At 41.9% G+C, this 22,557-nt stretch overlaps 1 protein-coding gene and 1 long non-coding RNA gene across 3 annotated transcripts; one reads left to right on the top strand and one right to left on the bottom strand.

Moving 5' to 3' along the window:
• The first annotated feature begins 230 nt into the window (after nucleotides 1-230).
• On the top strand, nucleotides 231-14,630 carry LOC106603582 (arrestin red cell). Of its 2 annotated transcripts, none has more exons than XM_014197442.3 (14): nucleotides 231-413; nucleotides 2,815-2,845; nucleotides 2,957-3,017; nucleotides 3,176-3,220; nucleotides 3,309-3,505; nucleotides 3,596-3,655; nucleotides 3,822-3,889; nucleotides 4,041-4,261; nucleotides 4,383-4,455; nucleotides 8,772-8,909; nucleotides 9,183-9,266; nucleotides 13,426-13,502; nucleotides 13,983-14,037; nucleotides 14,261-14,630. In XM_014197442.3, the coding sequence occupies exons 1-14, from the start codon at nucleotides 391-393 to the stop codon at nucleotides 14,343-14,345; spliced, it is 1,218 nt and encodes a 405-aa protein (XP_014052917.1). In that variant the 5' UTR covers nucleotides 231-390; the 3' UTR covers nucleotides 14,346-14,630. The 2 variants fall into 2 exon arrangements, with proteins under 2 accessions (XP_014052917.1, XP_014052918.1); XM_014197443.3 differs by having other exon boundaries at nucleotides 14,264-14,630.
• Nucleotides 14,631-16,146: 1,516 nt separating this feature from the next.
• LOC106603616 (uncharacterized) lies at nucleotides 16,147-18,827 on the bottom strand. Its single transcript, XR_001328454.3, has 7 exons — nucleotides 18,387-18,827; nucleotides 18,229-18,292; nucleotides 17,947-18,027; nucleotides 17,548-17,621; nucleotides 17,131-17,372; nucleotides 16,717-16,802; nucleotides 16,147-16,540 (listed from the first exon to the last, which is right to left on the bottom strand). It is a non-coding gene; the product is annotated as an uncharacterized LOC106603616 (long non-coding RNA).
• Between the last annotated feature and the right edge of the window lie 3,730 nt (nucleotides 18,828-22,557).

Raw genomic sequence — 22,557 nt, forward strand, 5'->3', positions numbered from 1 at the left:
AATTTTAGAATAAGGCTGTAACATAACAAAATGTAAAAAGTCAAAGGGTCTGAATACTTTCCAAATGCATTGTATACACATTGCAAATCAATCTGCAACGCTCTAACGTTGCATCCCAAAAAGCACTACCTTCCTACCATTTGGGCGCAAGGCCTTCTGATAGTGCGTAGCTATTGCGCAATGCTACACTGTTCCCAAAAGCGCGTCTTTATCAGCGCTGCACGGATCGGATGAGTTCCTGCTTTTGCGGAAGCGAAAAGGCACGGAAGCCAGCGCCAGAGAGCTTGCAAGGGTGGAGTAAAATACACCATAAAATAAACAGAAAACAATTCACAGAAATACACACAGCTTGTTCTTTTGCCACCAATATACCGAAAGCCTGCCGAGGAGATGGGGGACAAGGCGGGCACCAGGTAAGGATTCATTCCCCCGCAATCTCGTATTTTCTACTGTCTTGTCAGTGTGTATGTTGTTGTGTGTGTAGGCAAGAGCACGGCGAGCTAGCTACGCTAGCATCTTAGCATCACTTGAGACCAGCCTGTTCCCCTTGCATCAACATCAGATTGGTCCATACTTAACAAGGCAAGAATAGCAACTAGCTATCTAATTAAACGTTAGAGACTATTTAGCCAAAACGACCATAGTTGTAGGAGTTCGATAGCAGTGTTTGTGTTGTTGTTAGCCAGACCCATATGTTTCCTAGCTAGCTAACGTTAGCAGAGGTAGTTAGCTAGCTAGAACTGTTCGGGCGGAAGAGTCTTCGCAATCCACCTGAATATCCCTGTTTTACCTACAACTTGATGACGATAACATAATTTCTAGTTTAACTAGATAACTAGCTAGTTTCACTTCACTTGCAACAGTTTTAGTAAGCATGTTCTAGCTAGCTGCAGGGTGGGGTAAACGCTGTTATGATGGCCACCGTGGTGTGTGTGGGTTTAGGTACAACTCGCATCCAACAACTAATGTTACTGTAGCTAGCTCAAAATTAACGAATGAGCTGATATGCATGATTGATGTACTGTTTTGTTTCCTTGCTAATTAGCTGTCTGTTTATTTGGCCCTCAGTGACATGTATTTGATATACATTTTACGCTTAATCGCCCAGTGTTATTTCATGCATAGATAAAGATCCTGCACGTAAACAAACAAACACAAACAGCTATTGATATCATGTGCCATATACACGTGATTACTGTATATAGGCATGTTGTATAGCCACTGTTGTGTGCTGTCCATATCAGGCCAGGACAGTTTATGATGCAGCTATTCATACACTTGCCGACCTGACACCTTTGATAACTTCAAAGTATTTTGCTCTTGGTAATCAGCTGCTTGTATCTGCATCAGTATGTACAGTCTGACTCTGAGCAGCTGTACTTCTCCACTAGGTTATTCTGTTTCGATGTCCTCTGCAAGTGACTATAAATAATGTGGAATATATTTGGAGAGTGTGCATTTTTCATTGATTTTATTTATTGGTTATTGTGCAGTGGACAGGGTCACTTTCATGTAGAAGGTTTGAAGTAAACGGTCAGATTGGTGTTTAGGTTCAGTGTTTTGGGATTTAGGGTCAAGGTCAGGTTAATAGGTGTTTCTCTTGTGGTCTCTGAAGCGTCAGCAGCAGTGATGACAACCCCCTGATGGATGCTAGTGAGCAAGTGGCGTGGCGTTTTTGAGGGGTCAAGGGTTTGAATGGTAACTAGTGAGGAGGTATAAAATGTGGCACTGGCTCGTAAATGAAGAGACAGCAGAACTCTAGGCCAATGACATTCAAACTGAGCATGTGCGAGAAGACAAGACACCTTCACCCTGGGCCTGTGCTCTTGAGACATGCCCTGTGTCCACTACAGACTCACTCTAGTTAAATTATATCCCAAGTCAAACTTACTACCATATGCTGTTAGTGTGCTTATGTTCTCCACCACTGGTGGGAAAGGGTAAAGTGTTCACCTTCCTCCACTAGTCCTGGTCAGAAATGGACTAGTAGTCAGTGGTCCCTCTTCATTCTCCTAATGTTAAGGAGTTGTTGACTTGTTCTTATCAGTTAGTTATCAGCAGTCACTGGGATGAGTTTCTATGCAAATTTAGCCTAGATATCCCATTTATGACAGGACTATAGTTGTTCAATGCTCGCCAGTTAATATCCTCTTTCCTCCTATATGCACGCACACACTGTGTTACACCTTGCCACATTCCATGAACCTCTCACAAGTATGTGTGTTTGGGTACCTAGGTTAGGTATGCATAAGGTGTGTGTAGGCCTAGTCTGTGATAATGAAAGTGCTCTCTGAGAATTTAGTTCAGAAACTATTGTTGAACATAATTTTTTTTCTGCGTGCTGCAAAAGGCGTAAAGAGTACACACAGTATGTATCAATACTCCTTTGTAGATATTCCTCGTGAAATGAGGAAGGAGGGTTTTTCCCTGTTGTGTTTGTGGCAGTCAGCAGCAGGAAATGGCCTCTATTTGCTGGGAGAGAGTTTCCTGTCCAGATGCAGGATATTGGGTCTAACCCTACACCTCTGGGACATGATAGAGGACAAACTGGACGAACACCAGGGGCGTATTCATTACGCCGATTCTGTTGCAAAATGTTTCTTAAACGGAAGCAAACGAAACGAGGAGTGACCTACCTTAATTTGTCCAATTAAAACTCTAATTCTAGTAGCAAAACGTTACATTTTGCAACTGTTTGGACTAATGATTACACACCAGAGGTGTGAAAGTTACATCCCATACTTTATAGGCTATAGCTTCCTACTTGATCAAATATCTCTTTCTTGCTTTCTCTCTCCCGTGTCCTTTTGTCAGAGTCTTCAAGAAATCAAGCCCCAACTGCAAGGTAAAGGACATGAGTATTGCATTACTAGTTGAATCCTTTGATGGTTTGTTATTAATTGTGACACTGTCACATTTGTCTAAGTTCCTCTACTTCCCTCCCTCCTTTCTGCAGGTCACAGTATACCTGGGAAAGAGAGACTTTGTGGATCACCTTGACCAGGTGGACCCAGTCGGTAAGTGCTGGCCGGTCAATGAGTTTACTGGTGAGAGCATCATGGGACTCAGAGAATCTCTCATAAAACTGCCTCATTTTATTGTTCGTAAACACTGTTTCAATCAATTAATATTGTCTAATCAAAACCTTACCTCTTTACATTTTCCTTTCTCACAGATGGTGTGATTCTAGTGGACCCCGAGTATCTGAAAGAAAGGAAAGGTATGAGCTGGCATCTTCCTCATTCTCTTCTATTTTTTGCCGTTTTATATCAACCTCTTCTGATGTTCTAACCTCTCCTCCTCCTCAGTGTTTGTGACTCTGACGTGTGCATTCCGCTATGGCCGTGAGGACCTGGACGTGCTGGGCCTGTCCTTCCGGAAGGATCTGTACATCTCCACCTTCCAGGCCTTCCCTCCAATCGCAGAGGAATGCAAAGCCAACAGTCGCTTGCAGGAAAGACTACTGAAGAAACTGGGCCAGCAGGCACACCCCTTCTACTTCACAGTGAGTCAAGTAGACACACACAACCACACACACACACATGAACATACATATACTTTGAGTCTGTAAATATGGCAAATTTGTGTGTCTCAGATTCCCCAGAACCTGCCGTGCTCAGTCACCTTACAGCCAGGACCAGAAGACACGGGGAAGGTAAAGACGCTTCAGCATCACTTCATGCAAACTTATGACGGATATCTAAACTCAGCAATTTCCATACCTGTAGAGTCAACAATACACACCCACATGACACTAATAATGCCGATTTGATCATTTATGTCCATGTCTCTTCTCCTTTCCTCCACCTTTTCCTCTTTAGGCGTGTGGGGTAGACTTTGAGATCCGAGCGTTCTGTGCCAAATCGATAGAGGAGAAGATTCACAAACGGTACGAAAGCCATTTTACTCTGTGTGTCTTCTGCAGGAGCTTTTTAGGGTCTGTAATCCTTGAAAACATGTGATATGCATATCTGTGCATTTCTCTGTATGTTTTTAGTTAGTCAGAAAAGTTGGTGATCTGTAACGTGTGTGTTGTGTAGGAACTCTGTGCGGCTAGTGATCCGTAAGGTGCAGTATGCCCCAGAGAAGCCTGGGCCTCAGCCCATGGTGGAGACCACACGGAGCTTCCTCATGTCGGACCGCTCACTACACCTGGAGGCCTCTCTGGATAAAGAGCTCTACTACCATGGAGAACCCATCAGCGTGAATGTTCACGTCACCAACAACTCCACCAAGACTGTCAAAAGAGTCAAAATCTCGGGTACCTGTCTTTCATCAAAGTTTTATCAATTGTTATTTTATGATTCCAGGCTCTATTTGCTCTTCTCTCCTCTGTTTTCTTTTGTATGTGTGTGGTTAACTCTTTCTTTCCCCCTCTCCAGTGCGACAGTATGCTGATATCTGTCTGTTCAGTACGGCTCAGTACAAGTGTTCAGTGGCTCAGGTGGAGGCAGAGTGAGTATTTTACCTGACTATTATACATATCACTCCTCAGTTCCTTTATTTCCACTTTGCCTGTTTCCTTTTATACATCATGCCTAGGGCTGTTGAAGTGACGTATTGCTGCCACACTGGCAGTCATGAGTCATGACCACAGTAAAATTCTACATGAACGTTGAGTCAAGGTAATCTCTTTTTATGCACTCTGGACATGCATTAGTAGTAGCTTACCCAACTCCCTAACGATCATCAGGTGGCTAATGGCCTGGTACTCAGGGCTCTATTGTTCCTCTAACCCAGTGGTTCCCAACCAGGGGTACTTGGCCTATCCACAAGGGGTACTGGAAGACTGATTGGTCAAATCTACATGAGGGGGTACTCCTGGCAGAGCAAAATTAAATTGGTGGTACAGTAACCAAAAAAGGTTGGGAACCTCTGCTCCAACCACTCTGACATCTATGCAAATGTTATCGAAAAGCACATCAAACACATCATCAAGACAGTAGGTGCTTTTACAACTTACCTCACTGTGCTTGATCAATTTGAAGAAAGAAGTTCAACAGTAGGTTGAAACTGAGTGGAAAATAGGGTCATTGTGGATGTTGTTTCAAAGCCTAACACAACAAAATGGACAGCACTTTCTAAGGTGATGATTAATTCAAAGTATACATATGCATATTAGAGCTTATGCATAAGCATAGCCCTATATATGAGCCCAAGCCCCCAAATCCCCCTGAATTAAAATAAAGATTGTGCCATTAAATAGCCAACTACATATTATGCATGGCAGAAAAATATAAATACCGATTTATGATATCTTTGGTACATAATCGGTCTAGCTTAAATTAAACAAATTCAGATTCAGAGCTCAAGCTTTGTTGTTGTTGTTGCGACTATCTCAAACCATCAATAGCCTATAGTCGGATCATACAGCCCTGAATGACTAAAGTTGTGAATGATACAAACCTAGTGCATAGGACCTGTTTCAAATTAGCACTTTTACGCTCAACATAGCCACTTCATATGCGCGCTCTCTCGTTCCGGAATGGGAATAATATCCAGTCTATTTTATTCAGCTAAGTTTAATTATATTCTTCTTACTATAAAATCATATAATGTTCTCGGGATTTATACGCATATATTGTCTGCTATATGAACATGGCTTATGGCATATTTTTTTACATTTTATTTTTATAGCCAGATTACACACAGTAGGCCAACTCATATTCTGTTCTTCTGAAATACATTTTTTTCATATCATAATGTATTTAAAAAAAAAATTTTTTTACCTGCCTAAAATAAATGAATTTATTTTCATGGTGTATACTCAATTAGTTTTATTAAACTTTTTTAAATGTCGATGTTCCAAAGGCGTGCGTCAGAGGCTTGTATGCTACTTGTCTGAGTGGAGCCTGGAGATGTTCATTTAACATGTATGTTAACTAACAGTCAATAACTGTGAGACTGGCAGTCTTTTGCATGACAATAACCTGCTGACAAATGTCATGACCGCTGCAGCACCTGACTTCATGGTATATAGACTATGTTGGTGAGCATTAAAGGTTCAGTTATACCATGTTTGATTTCTGGCGCCATTCTTCCATTGTATTTTAGGATGAACAAATGTTGAAACATTTACCCTGGTCTGGCAAGGAACAACAAAATGTTGAGTTTGTAATTCTAAACATAGTTCCTTCTATGCTACAGGTAGAGGACAAAACATGGAAACAACATGTACCCAAAGCAGAGGCTACATTGGTAACCTGTTCATAAAAATTTGAGGCAACTTTAGATAGCAGAGAAACACCCTGTCATTTTGTGTATGTCAAAAAGAGTGGTGAAGCGCTGTCTCAGTTACCCTGAGAACATCCCCCATCTCCTGGCAGTTCTGAACTACTGCAGTATAGCCAGTCATGCATTGTGGCTGGCAGCACCTGGGGATTTAGTTGGCTGTTAGCTGGAATGGCGCTGTGTAAAGCTGGTGTGTGTGTGTGTGTGTGTGTGTGTGTGTGTGTGTGTGTGTGTGTGTGTTTCTTTGGGTCTGAGCTTTCTCAGGGGCTACGTAGCAGATCTTAAATTGTTCTCGGATCTAGTTTGACTGTGTCTGCCTCGCTCGGTGGCATCCATCCGCAAAGCCCAACTGGAGTGTAGCAACAGGAGGGAAGAGAGTGGATTTGAACCTCCATTCCTGAAGCCAGAACAACAACCCACTTGTCAAATATTGTTCACTTCTTCTCTTGGTTTCATCAATTTCCTCTTTTGCTTTCTGTTAACCTTTAGTATTTTACACATGCAAGAAAGAAAAATAGTATCATGTTTGTAGCTAAGTTAGTTGAAAAATCCTCTTCTAGGCCCACAGCCTCATCCAGCAAGTATGGCTGCTGTTCAAACAAATTCACTGTAGACTTGATATTTATCTAAGAAGTGTAAGGCAATATGAATAAATTATACACTGCTCCAAAAAATAAAGGGAACACTTAAACAACACAATGTAACTCCAAGTCAATCACACTTCTGTGAAATCAAACTGTCCACTTAGGAAGCAACAATAAATTTCACATGCTGTTGTACAAATGGAATAGACAACAGGTGGAAATTATAGGCAATTAGCAAGACACCCCCAATAAAGGAGTGGTTCTGCAGGTGGGGACCACAGACCACTTCTCAGTTCCTATGCTTCCTGGCTGATGTTTTGGTCACTTTTGAATGCTGGCGGTGCTTTCACTCTAGTGGTAGCATGAGACGGAGTCTACAACCCACACAAGTGGCTCAGGTAGTGCAGCTCATCCAGGATGGAACATCAATGCGAGCTGTGGCAAGAAGGTTTGCTGTGTCTGTCAGCGTAGTGTACAGAGCATGGAGGCGCTACCAGGAGACAGGCCAGTACATCAGGAGACGTGGAGGAGGCCGTAGGAGGGCAACAACCCAGCAGCAGGACCGCTACGTCCGCCTTTGTGCAAGGAGGAGCAGGAGGAGCACTGCCAGAGCCCTGCAAAATGACCTCCAGCAGGCCACAAATGTGCATGTGTCTGCTCAAACGGTCAGAAACAGACTCCATGAGGGTGGTATGAGGGCCCGACGTCCACAGGTGGGGGTTGTGCTTACAGCCCAACACCGTGCAGGACGTTTGGCATTTGCCAGAGAACACCAAGATTGGCAAATTCGCCACTGGCGCCCTGTGCTCTTCACAGATGAAAGCAGGTTCACACTGAGCACGTGACAGTCTGGAGACGCCGTGGAGAACGTTCTGCTGCCTGCAACATCCTCCAGCATGACCGGTTTGGCGGTGGGTCAGTCATGGTGTGGGGTGGCATTTCTTTGGGGGGCCGCACAGCCCTCCATGTGCTCGCCAGAGGTAGCCTGACTGCCATTAGGTACCGAGATGAGATCCTCAGACCCCTTGTGAGATCATATGCTGGTGCGGTTGGCCCTGGGTTCCTCCTAATGTAAGACAATGCTAGACCTCATGTGGCTGGAGTATGTCAGCAGTTCCTGCAAGAGGAAGGCATTGATGCTATGGACTGGCCCGCCCGTTCCCCAGACCTGAATCCAATTGAGCACATCTGGGACATCATATCTCGCTCCATCCACCACAGACTGTCCAGGAGTTGGCGGATGCTTTAGTCCAGGTCTGGGAGGAGATCCCTCAGGAGACCATCCGCCACCTCATCAGGAGCATGCCCAGGCATTGTAGGGAGGTCATACAGGCACGTGGAGGCCACACACACTACTGAGCCTCATTTTGACTTGTTTTAAGGACATTACATCAAAGTTGGATCAGCCTGTAGTGTGGTTTTCCACTTTAATTTTGAGTGTGACTCCAAATCCAGACCTCCATGGGTTGATCAATTGGATTTCCATTGATTATTTTTGTGTGATTTTGTTGTCAGCACATTCAACTATGTAAAGAAAAAAGTATTTAATAAGATTATTTCATTCATTCAGATCTAGGATGTGTTATTTTAGTGTTCCCTTAATTTTTTTTAGCAGTATACATATTTCTCTTTTCAATAGTGTATGATCCATGTACTATGAATACTTTCCAGGAGTAGCCCTGTTATTTTATATTAGTGCTGAAGTTTGATTTGGTACAAGGGACCCTTGTTTCTAATAATATCCTGTACAGTTCTAGCTGGGGCTTGCTCTCCCTCCCTCCCCCATCCTTTCTTTTCCTGTTCACGCCATTATCATTTTTCAGGCTTCCAAGACATCTCTCTTAATAACTTCTAGCTTGTGATCAGGTGTTTTTCCATACCTTCTTGTCCAGATCTATTGATATGCCAGTTATGTCCCAGGTGTGCTGATAGGTGTGTGTGTGTTCCTCTCCTCAGTGACCAGGTGTCGTCTAGCTCTACGTTCTGTAAGGTGTACACCCTCACTCCCACGCTAGACAAGAACCGTGAGAAGAGGGGCCTGGCCCTGGACGGAAAGCTCAAACATGAGGACACCAACCTGGCCTCCAGCACCATGTACGATGACTCACAAACACTGTAGTCTGGCATCCAGAACCATGTTAGATAATAATTACGCTCTCTCTAGCTTGGCCTCAGCACTATTTCACACACCACACATACTGTAACTTGGCCAGCATGTGAGTTTGCACATGCTAAGGGAGTGGTTGAGCTCATAAATGCATTTATTCTGATTTATTTTTGAACGCAGCAACCTAGAAGATGCAAGGACCCATCCCTTACTGAGAACCTTTTTCACCACCTTCTCTTTCTCTCATGTTTGTGTTTCAGTGTTAAGGATGTAACTAACAAGGAGGTCCTTGGAATCCTGGTCTCCTACAGGGTCAAAGTAAAACTGGTCATCTCTCGTGGAGGGTGAGTTCCACATGAGTCAGTGGTCAATATCAAAACGTTGCTGTGGGGGGTCCTGTGCAGGTACACACTGCAGTGTTTTCCTTACGTGCTACTTTTTATACTTCATATATTAACTAGGCTTCTTTTAATTTAAAAACCTCAAAGTCTAAGGGTGTTTCTCAAAATACATACTACCGTGCTCCGAGCACGGGAGGGTCGGAGTATGAGTTCAAATCAAAGTTTGTGAAACAGAGCACAGAGGGCACTTCTTGAATGCGTACTCCATTTGTACATATTTTGAAGCATGCATCGACACAAGCTTCAACGGAAAGTATGCAAAGAATTATGACGCAACCACGTAAAAAATTACGCAACATTTCTTGAAATCAATGACCGGCATTATTTGAGCTGAAGCGAGAGAATGAAATGTTGCCTGTTCATATATTTCCTGACTACAATATTTTATCTTGATATGTTAATAAATACATGCTGTGTTAATTGTGGCATGTTTTCCTGCCTATGTACCGTATACTGGCTAGCTACTAGTACTGATAGATGGCCACAAAGAATTGTTAGCTAGCTACCCACAAAGAATTTACATCTATCTTGTATAATATTAGTTTTAGGTAATTTTTGCTTGATTTTATTTGATTTTAAATTTTATTTAACTAGGCAAGTCAGTTAAGAACAAATTCTTATTTACAATGGAGGCCTACCCGGGCCAAACCCAGATGACGCTGGGCCAATGGTGCGCCGCCCTATGGGACTCCCAATCACGTCCGGATGTGATTCAACCTGGATTCGAGCCAGGGACTGTAGTGACGCCTCTTGCAGTGCGTTAGACCGCTGCGCCACTCGGGAGCCCAACTGTTAAACTATCTGGTTAGCTACATTATTATGTTTCACATATAGCTAGCTGATGGTTATGAAGTAAAACGGTTGCTTTGTGTTTATCTTGTTTCGTCTCTATTGCCATTGTTGTCATGATTGGAAAACAGTTCAGTGAATGGGTAAGTCAATAGGGCGAACTGTCTAGGTAGCCACGAAGAATTGGTAGCTACCCATGAAAAATGTACATCTACCTTGCATAACATTAGTTTTAGGTCATTTTTGCCTGTTTAACTACATTATTACGATTAACATATCTAGTTGATTATTATGAAGTGAAATGTTTGCTTTGTGTATATCTTGTTTTGTCTATTGTTGCCATTGTCCTGGCTGGAAGAAGGTTCAGTGAATGGAGAGGTAAAGTGTGAGGTAATACAGTAGGGGGAGTGCGAGTGCTTCTCAAATGTATTGTTTTATGCGTTCTCCACACTTTCGTCCTCACAAGAACATGATCTGAGAATGCACTCTTGAGCATGAGGGTGTGGAGCACGGTAGTATGAAAATTGAGAAACACCCTAAGCCTCTCGGGGTTCTAAGCTGACATGTGGAATTGTTTTAAGGTGGTCATAACATGGATCATTTAGCTATTTGTTTTGGAATTGTAGGACCCCTTTAGGTATAAAAAATAACTATGCATATAAATATAAAACAAGTATTGAATTTGGCCTTTACTACTATAGCCCATAGAAATGCATTGAAACGCATAAATGGCAAAAGACAGTAAAAAAAAACGAATTAAGGTTTAATAAGAAAGCTCAGGAAATATACTCACTACTGGTCAAAAGTTTTAGAACACCTACTCATTCAAGGGTTTTTCTTTTCTTTTTTACTATTTTCTACATTGTAGAATAATAGTGAAGACATCAAAACAATGAAATAACACATGGAATCATGTAGTAACCAAAAAAGTGTTATAAAATATATTTGGATTTGTTTATTTGAGATTCTTCAAAGTAGCCACCCTTTCCCTTGATGTAGTCTTTGCACACTCTTGGCATTTTCTCAACCAGCTTCATGAGGTAGTCACCTGGAATGCATTTCAATTAACAGGTGTGCCTTGTTAAGTTAATTTGTGGAATTTCTTTCCTTAATGTGTTTGAACCAATCAGTTGTGTTGTGACAAGATAGGGGGCTATACAGAAAATTTGGTGAAAGACCATGTCCATATTATGGAAAGAACAGCTCAAATAAGCAAAGAGAAACGACAGCCCATCATTACTTTAAGACATGAAGGTCCGTCAATACGTAAAATTTTAAGAACTTTGAAAGTTTCTTCAAGTGCAGTCACAAAAACTATGATGAAACTAGCTCTCATGAGGACTCCCCCTGAGAATTTTCCTGCAGTTCTATATTGTTTCTCAATAGGGAATCCATGTTTACTTGACAGAACACAACAGTTTTTGTTAGGTTTTTGCCACAATAAATGTAATTGAACGACTAGACTAGTTTTTCTGACTAGATTACTAACCTACCGCCTTCCCTCCAAGTCTGAAACCCTACCAACTCTGTAACTCAAACATCCTGTCCCCTCCCTGACAATCCCACCCACAGTGATTGATTGACAGGCCAAACTGTTAAAGGGATAGTTCGCCCACATTTCTAAATGACACATTGGTTTCATTACCCTAACTGTCCCTAGCCACAGAGCCAATAAAATACATAATTGTGGCAATTCATATCTTGCAGTAAAACTGTAACTATAATTTTAATCTCAAGAGACTGGTTTAGTGTTAAAGGTTATATTACTTAGAAAATAGCTCTGATCATAGGCCTAGACAATATCCCAAACATTAACAACACACTGAATTCATACATTTTAATTGTTAAGTCACAACTCATTTTACCAATATGGGAGGTAGTCGTTAAAGTATTCAACAATTTAGCTGTGTATTTCGAATAAAATCAACGAATTAGAATGTATCAGAGGCCACCAGAATAAAGCTTGTTCTGCAACATAAAAATATCCAGGAGGACATGCCCCCTGGACCCCCACCCCCCAGCACTCCCTGGCTGGCTACTTCCATGTACTCAGGGAAACACTGACACACACACCTACCACTTTTACTGACCACACACATGCTGTAGTCTACACACACACACCTTTACACTCCAATCTGTGTCATACACCCCTGATACACTGCCACTACAACTTGCATATAAACTGTCATAAAATCACGTCTCCCAGACCCGCACTAGTCTCTCTGCTCCTCCCACTCCACTCACTGGTGCGCCATGCTTTGCGGTCTCCCCTCTCGGTTGCGGTTGCCTTGTTTTTGAGTTCCCGCCTCATTTCATCTTCCCTCCTGTGGTTTGTGTCTCTCTCGCTTCCTGTGTTTGTCCGCCCGTCTGTTTGTCTGTGCGTCTCTCTCCCATCCGTGCATCTGCTCTTGCATTGGGTCATCTCAGGCTGCTGAGTGGCGTGTTAGAAAGGTAATATGACATCCCAGCCACCACCTGCATGTGTGTGTGCTGATCTTATGCCCGACTGCCATTTGTGCGTCTGTGCGCCAAAACCGCCATCAGTGCCTCTTAAGTGTGTGTATGTGTGGTTATTTTACATACCAGCCATTGTATGTCAAATCTCACCTGCAGCTGCTAAGCTCCTTTATAACTGCAGTCTCCTGTGTTCTCCCTGCCTGAGTCAGTCCTAAGGATGGTATGAGGTTTCATTAGGCTGTGGCCCAAAGTCACACTGATGCAGAGTTATCAATGCAGTGTTGAGGAGAATGAAGCTTGAATATATTAAGTCTGCACATCTTGGTGTTCAGGCTTTGATTTATTACAATTCATTGGTTATTACTGTATAATGACTGTTTTGAAACAAAGTGCTACCCAGAACTGAAGAGTTCCCATTGGGTAAGATCAATGTTCGACAGCAAAGGAGGGTCGATGGGTTTTATTCCCCGTTCACTGCTCAAACATGTCATTAATCACTATTTCCTGGGTGGTTTCCTGTCAGATCTTGGATTATTCATGGTGCAATAGTATATCATGTGAATGTTTCCATAGAAAAGCTATTAAATTGTTATTGATTGACATGCATGATTGAACATGCATGTGGTCTTTCGTAGCTCATTTGTTAGAGCATGGAGCTTGCTACGCCAGGATAGAGGGTCCAATTCCCGGGACTCCCCCCAATACTTAATGTATGCACGCATGACTAAGTCACTTTGGATAAAAGCATCTGCTAAATGTCTTATTATTATTATTATTATTATTATTATTATTATGCATGCATATATTTATTATTATTATTGATCCCAAGAATGTTGTTTATATTCTGTTTTTCCAGAGATGTGTCGGTGGAGCTGCCCTTTGTCTTAATGCACCCCAAACCCACAGAACTGCTCATATCCCGCCCACAGTCAGGTACCTAGACTCCCACCACCTCTCCATAAGCCCACTATCACGTCTTTATCTCAGTATTTCGGGTTCCTCTCCTTCCCTTTATTTGCAGTGAATTGAGAGAGTTGAACAAATCCTCTGGCAAGCTTCCGCCATATTCTTCCACCTTGTTACATTCACATATTCAAATGTTCCGATCAGTTCAAATTAAGGAAGATGAGCACTTTAGAGTCCCTCAAGTGACTTGTTTTTTTGTGATTGGGAAGCAGTGAATTAGTGGAAACTCTACTAATCCTATAAGTGAAGAGGAATTGACAATGGACACAGTCTTGTGAAATATCTGTCAGTAGTTTAGTTCATCCTTGTGTGCAGGGAACAACAGTCCCTCACATACACTAGCACATCAAATACATAATCTCACTCTGGTATTTCCTGCCTGTAAATTACTATGGAGTTGCCATGGTGACATCGCACTGACATGTCATTATCTGTGTGTTCTAACAGCTGTGCCGGAGTCAGACCCTCCGATCGACACCAACCTGATAGAATTTGAATCAAAGTGAGTATTAATCTGGTCTGTCTGACCATTGTAATCACTGCTTCTTTACTGCGTTTACACAGGCAGCCCAATTCTGATCTTTTGCCCAATTATGGGCAAAAGACCAATAAGTGAAAAAAATATCAGAATTGGGCTGCCGGTGTAAACGCAGCCAAAGACACCCTAAGACTATTCCCACATTTCTAAAACACACACTTCTGCCTTGTTTCTTGTCGTCCTGCAGTAGTTTCTCCCAAGATGACGACTTTGTGTTCGAGGACTTCGCCCGCCTGCGGCTCAAAGGAATGGCAGACGACGAGGACTGTTAGAGCTCACACACGCACACACACGGTGGGATGAAGGCATGTGGATGGAGAGATGTGGTGGCCTCGTGGTCTTCCCGACGTTGCTTGCGGTGTTCTTTTGTCTTGCTTAAGCCACTTGTCTTCTTGTACATGTTCTCTGTTTTGCGTTCTTGCTGTCTGCAGTGGTTGTTGTTATGGGGGGTGGCAAACGCAAGCGAAAACCCAGCACCATGTAAATGTTGATGTAATCTTGTACCATGGCAATGCTGACAGATCCATAGGTGTCATTTGGCCAGCAGTTTCAGTTTCGAGGAGGGGTATAATAAGTGCTATTATAGATAAAAAGTAGATGATTTAAATGTCATAAAGAGGGATGATGTGCCATGGCTGTCCACGCCGAGGGAGTGGCATTAAAAGGAAGGGGGCTTTATCGTTCTTTTTCCACCAATAGTGATTTAAATGTAATTATTTCTACAAATATTGATCATATTGATCATGTATTGATCATTGATATAAAACGAGGTTTAGAGAGTACCTGTAAACACACCGAGAGAAGGGCAAACACACAGACTGACACACTTTGGTTAGTGATGTAATTTAGGCAACCCTTTCATCTGCCCCATCTTGACATTCCTGAATTTCTACCCTGTCATTCATTCTGTAAAAACCTTCATGTTTTAAGGGAAGAATAGAGGTTTCTATGAGTCACTCTTTTCTACAATAAAAAGAGGAGACGATACGCTCCCACTTACAGTAAACTTGCACACACTGGACCTGCACTGTATAGCCTAGTGATACTCATTGTCAGTCTGTCAGTTAATCTCAATGCACCACTGACATTCATCAGATTCTTGCACATGGTCTAAGAGAATGGGTATTTTCAAATAATTTATACATCAGATTCCATTCCCTCTTGTGCTGAATGCCAAACTGACCTCTAGCTCTTCTTCCCTAGGCACTCCTGTAGATCTGAAAGGATTGGATAGGTATAAGTAATGTGGGGAAATTCCAACTAGCCAATCAGAAGGCAGGGTGAATCAATTACAATAATATTCATACCTATCCAATCCTAGAAGTGCCTAGTGACAGGCTAGCTAGGGGTCAGTTTGAGATTCGTCATTGGTGTCAGAGCAACAGCGACACCAATGGAGCATGTTTTTCAGCAGTGCTGTGAACTATGATCTGTGATTATTGTTGTTGTGCATCTATGGGTTACCTGTTTGCAGCTCTGCTAAGTGTGAATATTTGAAAGTGCTGCCACACTGAGCTGTGGGAGAGTCTTAATGTCTACAGAAAGTATGCTGATATGATTTTGATGGAACTATGAATATTATTACTACTGTATCATTGACTATGATTATTCTCAATCATTTAATACTTTTGTTTGTCTTTTTTTCTTCAGAATTCTTTTTTTAAATTAAAGGCAAAATGAATTAAATTCTCTAGTAGATACTCCTTTTCGTGTACTTTCTATCAAGTCTCACATCCAAATACGGAAGAGAAGTTAATCTGACTGTTGAAGTCAAGTATCCAAACATGGGCTCAGATGACTTCCTTGTCAGAAGTTCAATTTCTTTATCTACAATGTGTGTTCAAGTTAAATTTGATTTGCACAGTAGCTTGTCAGAAGTTATCAAAATGACATCATGCTTCACCATTTGGGGCTCAAAGTGCCACTGACATTTATACCTACTTTGCAGAAATGTGTAGTTAGGTAAGCTCCTCTGTGGGCCAGTGAGTGACCATTGAAAAGGATGGTCGCACATAAAAACAGGAAGCAGTCACAGGACAGAGAGTGGTGTCTAAGTGAAGTGAAAAACATTACTGAGAAGTTTGTTACTTTATTGCTCATAGTATTTTAAAACAGTTAATATTAAAACATTGAGTTAGGTCTTAGGTACTCACTTAAATAAGCCTGCACATACAGTATCTAAAATTTACAACAGTATTACAGTTTGGTTTATAATTAGCTTTACCCATACCTACATTGATTAAAATCAATATCTTTCAATAGATAAAATGTAAAAAAATAAAAAATAAACATTTGAGCCACATTCAAGGTGTGTTTTAGTACAGGAAGCTTTTGGGAAAATGTGTCAAGGTCCACCCTGGGCATTGTGCACCATCCTCCTCTGGCCAAAGCAGACCTTGATATTAGTTGGGACGCAAGCGAGTGCCTGCCACTGCTGTGTGTTCTGTGTCTGTTGTTTGTGTGTCTCCTTACAGAGAAAAGACAGGAGAATATACAGTGGGCAGTTATGCATACGTGTCACTACACGTCACTGTGATTAGAGTATGCATACAGATCTACAATAGCAACCCCCCAATGAGGATCATTTAAGGCTATTGGAAGTCTTACTCTGTATGGCAGTTACTGGTTCTGTTGAAGACCTACCAGTCATCCAGGAGTTGGTCTGCTCACCTGGTCGCAGCATCGCTCTACGGAGATGCTTGTTGAGTCAACGGGTGAAACGACGCCATCTGGTGGGGAAAAAGCATTCAATCACTGTACCTCTATCCACATCCAGTACTACACACCACACACTTCTCTCTTAGCCCCAACCACATTTACATTTGTACATTTTAGTCATTTAGCAGACGCTCTTATTCAGAGCGACTTACAGGAGCAATTAGGGTTAAGTGCCTTGCTCAAGCGCACAACGACAGATTTTAGCACTTAGTCGGCTCAGGGATTTAACCAGCGACCTTTCAGTTACACCTAGATATATTACTTTACCTCTAGGGGAAGAGGCTAGGAGTTGAAATATTCTAAGTATTCAAACTAAGTATTGAACCCTTGCTTTGTCACCTTTCCTGTGCACTCTCTCTGCCGCCACCTCCTCCTCCTCATCCATCCATCCATCTCTCCAGAAGCCCCTCTTTCTCTCTCCAGGCCGCTGCTAGCCCCTCCCTCAACTCCCGCTGCTCCAACCACAGGGCTGCCAACTCCTTTGATTGGCTCTCCAATTCAAACTCACGCTCTGATAGGCTGGCCTGCAGAATGTTGACCCCCTGGCTTGAGTGACAGCTTCCTTCCGATAGCGAGAGACTCTAATAGAAGATGGTGACATGAGTCTATGTAAGCTTATATCAGACAACCTCACAACTAAGAGCCCTCTCAGTTTCAGTATCTTTGTAGACAATGTCATGGATCCATTATTAAACCATATAGACTACTGTACCATAACATTAATTTATGAACAGATTTCAATGGTTGATCACTTACTGTGAGTGGCAGTATTGAAGCTCTGCGTCTTTCAGGTACATGACGGTGGTCAGGTCAGAAACTGTCCGAGGGAGCTGGGGAGAAAGAAGAGGAAGATTGGACTGGTAAGAGCAGGTCAAAAATTAGATAAACAATCACTGTTTTGATCTAATTCCAGGCAAGATAGGCAAGGAGAAGCAATCTTGTGTATAAGGTCACTATGTAAGGGCTGGGTTGCCAGATGCAGCACAAGAGAAGACATCAGAGAATCCAGTTGACAGGATGACATTGAAAGGAACCAATGTAGCAGCAGCACCCACAACTCTCTTTCCACAATCTATGGAAAAGTGCACAAGAATCTTGAAACTGACCAAGAAATATGGGTTGAGTGGGACTGGATCCAGTAAGATAGACAGTCACCTTTTCTGTTATATGTTCACTCCTCTGAGGTTGAGGTGTAATTCTCTGTGGTCAGCTGTCATTCCACCATATCCTTCAGAACTGTGGAAAATATTGACATATGGTCAGAGAATGCTGATGGACATCAAATCAAACATTAGGATTGTATGTCAGTTGATCTTTCCAGATCAATAGGATGCATTGTTTGCATTACAACACATTTGCCCAATTCTGGATTTTCTCTAGGTGTTTCCATCGCCAAGCCTAGTCTGACCTTTACTCTGTTCCAGCTGGCACTCCTACCTGGGTCTCTGTAACTCATCCCAAAATGTCTCCCTTAGGTCAAGCCGCTCCGCTAATTTGGACACTGAAAAGAGACAATCACAACATGTTGGCAAATATATTAACAAATAACTCATTATTCAAATGTAATAAATCCACAGATAACTCTGACAATTTACAGGTGTTGAAGACACCACTGAATGGGTCCTTTTGTGTAAAATCTCTCTGGAACAGTCTAGCGCGCACGTGACTATTCCACCTTTCCATTGCCGTCTTTACTCTGAAGTTCTTATGGTAAAGTATTTAAACGACTTGTTGGAGGTTGCGATTGCTGTTGACATCATTTTAAAACGTAAAACTGGCAAGAAACCCTGTCAGTACTTGCATGTCTTTAGACTGACCACAGCGTCTGTCACTACGCTACCAAACTTTCTACTCAGTGTAGTCAGAGAGGAAGAGACGAAAGAGGCGAAGCGAGAGGTTTTTCTCCGCCCACGAAAATATTTGTTTGTTTGGTGGTCACTAACCACGTTTCCCATCCGACAATTTCATGCAGATGAATTACATGGCGCATGAACTAAAAGTGACGACTCGGTTGATGGAAACATGAAATGCCGGCATTCAATTTGTTCGTTCAACATGGTGGGCTCTTTTTGTGTCGGTAAAATTAATTATTGGAGAAATGTTAGTGGAAACGCTTTTATGCGCAAATATTGATATAATAATCATCATATCGAAGTAAAATTGGAGTCACGCGATGATATGTTGTGTGGTCCTCGCACAACGACTCGCGAAAGCATGCAGATTATTAGGCTACACTTCACAGGGTGGTGAGTGAGTTTGATGCTCCTTTCCAATAAATAGGGTCTTATTCTGACAAATAATCTCGTTTTTATCCAGAATAATCTCATAATGTAGGTAGCCTACCCGCACTGCGAGTTGTAGGCTAGGGCGAATGTGCCAAAACCAGAGTGGGCAAATTGATAATCACTGGATGCCGACAGTAGTCGCACCATTGGAAGACAGCTTGGACTGTAGCCTACAAAAGCCTACTCCTGCTCTTTCCCCGCGATCCATCAAACACATTTGGTGTGTCATCATAGTGGTCTCTGATCTTGCTCAGGCGGAACAAATTTAAACTTGTGCCTTTTTTCAATGCTGATTTGAATGTCATTGAGAAAACAGAAGTGTCGTTTTTTTCCCGCAAACATCCTTTCTGAATATAACAATTATCTTCGAAGTAATCATCTAGTTTTTCAAAAGTATCTGTAATCTGATTGCACAATTTTTGCTGGTAAAGTATTAAAATTACAGTTTTTTTGTAATCCCTTACATGTAATCCGTTACTCCTCAACCCTGAAGGTAGGCTATCACTGGAGACCAGTGGCGGTTAGTGCCGTTTAAAATGAGGGAGGATGATTTTCTTCTTCTTATGAGCACGGCCTTATTTATATTACAGCATATTGGATGAGTGTCACATATTCCATTCACCCAGTTCAATGTAACAGCGTTGTAACAGCATTACAACATGATACTGAAATTGTACCTATACCCATCACGAGGTTGCTACAGCCTATGAATGAAAGTTTACAACGTAGGTGCACACAGCAGGAGAGAAAAAATTGAGGTGACACAGTGATATTCAATACTGCCTTGCACACGCTTGCTTGCATCTAGCTGATATATGGTGTAATCATTAGTCCAACAGTTACAAACAAGTTTCTATTGGACATATTCAGGTATGTTTATCCCCGTTTTGTTTTACGTTTAATAAACGTTTTTCTACAAAATCGGAGGAATGAATACACCCCTGATCACGTGTAAACACAGTTCACTTTCATAGCAGCCACGTTGTTTTCCTTTTCGCAACTATGCGCTCTCCTCTTACCTTGTCCAATTTGCTTGTGGACTTCAATGCACAACACATCAGCTGTATGTGACCAGGCGAAAAAAGCTTTCCAAGCCAAACCGCTACACACAGCCTACATTGTTGTTACCATATTAGCTAAAGTAACATCATAGTCAGCATAGCTAATAGAACTAACGCATTAGTAAACCCGCTACAATCATGCAGTAACGTTACAGTGTACAGTCAGTAAGCAGTTACACCGGTGGGCCCCAGTTGCAATAAATGAGTAAAACCAAAAGCATACCTTGACTTGGAAGAGTTCCAGTGTTGTATTGGATAGTCATAGCCAGCTAGCTAACATAACATCCCTTTGTTTGAGCAGGGCGTTTCAGTAGACTTAACTAGCTAGCTGCATTTGCTATCTATGTAATTGAAACTGAAATGAAAAAAATACTCTCTCTATTTCTCTCTTGCTTCTCCTTCATTTTGGAAGAAATTAATTTGTTCTAAACTGTTGTCTATTGTCATTCTCTTCCTTTGAGTCAACTACTCACCACATGTTTTGCACTGCAGTGCTAGATACATTTTCTGATCCTTTGATTGGGTGGACATGTCAGTTCATTGAGTGCAAGAGCTCTGATGGGTTGGAGGACGTCCTCCGGAAGTTGTCATTATTACTGTGTAACATGCTGTTAGGGTTTGACCAACTATTTGTTTGCATAACCTATATAATATAACAAAGAAGCTATGCTATAATATAAAGTGTATACTCTATATGATAAGAGCATACTGCTGTGTGAGAGGAAGGGGCTCATGAGATGGTGAGTCATATGGAAAGAATGCAGATGCTGTAAAACAGGGATATGGAAGAGCTTGTTAAAAAGTAAGGGCAGGATATGGGTGAAATGTATATGCAGAGGGGTGTCGGGGTTTTAGAGAACTGTGCATTGTGCAGTCACAAGATAAATCGACTGCCAAAGATAATAACTACGCCCGGCAACAGGAGGCGTCTCGACGCTGGGACCAACCTGCACGCCAACGATAGGATGAGTAAGTTTAAACCACGCTCATCCTCCCTCTGACAGGCCAGCAGTGAGCGGGAACTATCTCTGTCAGAGTATTTAATGAGAAGCAAAGGATGTGTAACTCAGTTCTCTGTTTGCCCTGCGTGGTGACACAGCGACCCTGTATATACGAACCACATATTTACCATTCAAGTGTTTGCATTAATTAAAGTACAAAGAAATCAGAAGTTACTATGTGCTATTTTGTTCCGATACCAGATTCGAATTGACGCAACCTAACAATGCTGACCAGACTGCTTGCGCGCGTGGGTCCGCCATCGCGCGCATGTTGATTTTGTCCACAGACACCAGACACGATCAGGAGGACACTCAGGTTGAAATATCAAAACTAATTCTGAACCAACTATATTAATTTGGGGACAGGTCGTAAAGCGTTAAACATTTATGGCAATTTAGCTAGCTAGCTTGCTGTTGCTAGCTAATTTGTCCTGGGTTATAATCATTGGGTTGTTATTTGACCTGAAATGCACAAGGTCCTCTACTCCACTGATAATAGGGTAAACTGAGTTTGTTTCTAGTAATCTCTCCTCCTTCAGGCTTCTTCTTCTTTGGACTTTATATGGCGGTTGGCAACCAACTTTAAGGTGCATTACCACTACCAAGTGGACTGGAGTGTGGACCTCAGTTCATCTTTCAATCACCCACGTGGGTATATGCCCCTGAAAAACAATGAGGAGATGGGAGAGGCAGGACTTGCAGCGCGTCATGCGTCACAAATAGAATCAAGTTCTATTTTAACGCCTGGCTACGCAGGAGCTCGTTGACGCGCAATGATTGAATAACATCTGTGTACATTTATTTTGCAACACTCGCGCGGTGTGGGCAGCATGTAAGTCTATAGAAGGGGGTGAGAACCATGAGCCTCCTAGGTTTTGTATTGAAGTAAATGTTCCAAGAGGAGGACGGAAGCTAGCTGTCCTCTGACTTAAAGTGACAAACCCAAACTGAAAATTCAGGCCAACAATGCATCTTTTCCTCAGTGGTGGAAAAAGTATAAAATTGTCATACTTGAGTAATAATAAAGATGCCTGAATAGAAAATGACTCAAGTGAAATTCACCCAGTAAAATACTACTTGAGTAAAAGTCTAAAAGTATTTGGTTTTAAATATACTTAAGTATCAAAAGTAAATGTAATTGCTAAAATATACTTAAGTATCAAAAGTAAAAGTATAAATTATTTCACATTCCTTATATTAAACAAACATATGGCACAATTTTCTATTTACGGATAGCCAGGGGCACACTAACACTCAGACATAATTTACAAACAAGCATTTGTGTTTATTGAGACCGCTAGACCAGTGATGTTCTCTTGATGAGTGTGAATTGGACCATTTTCCTATCCTGCTAAGCATTTAAAATGTAAGGTGTACTTTTGGATGTCAAGGAAAGTGTATGGAGTAAAAAGTACATAA

The sequence above is a fragment of the Salmo salar genome, chromosome 04, assembly GCF_965601325.2.
Source record: "Salmo salar chromosome 04, fSalSal1, whole genome shotgun sequence".
In the NCBI taxonomy this organism is placed as follows: domain Eukaryota; kingdom Metazoa; phylum Chordata; class Actinopteri; order Salmoniformes; family Salmonidae; genus Salmo; species Salmo salar.

What these genes read in the sequence shown, in the direction of transcription:
- LOC106603582 (XM_014197442.3), top strand. Translation starts at nt 391, where the DNA reads ATGGGGGACAAGGCGGGCACCAG. An exon ending in GACCAGAAGACACGGGGAAG is followed by an intron (nt 3,656 to 3,821) that starts GTAAAGACGCTT and finishes TTTCCTCTTTAG; the next exon opens with GCGTGTGGGGTAGACTTTGA. An exon ending in AACCTGGCCTCCAGCACCAT is followed by an intron (nt 8,910 to 9,182) that starts GTACGATGACTC and finishes TTTGTGTTTCAG; the next exon opens with TGTTAAGGATGTAACTAACA.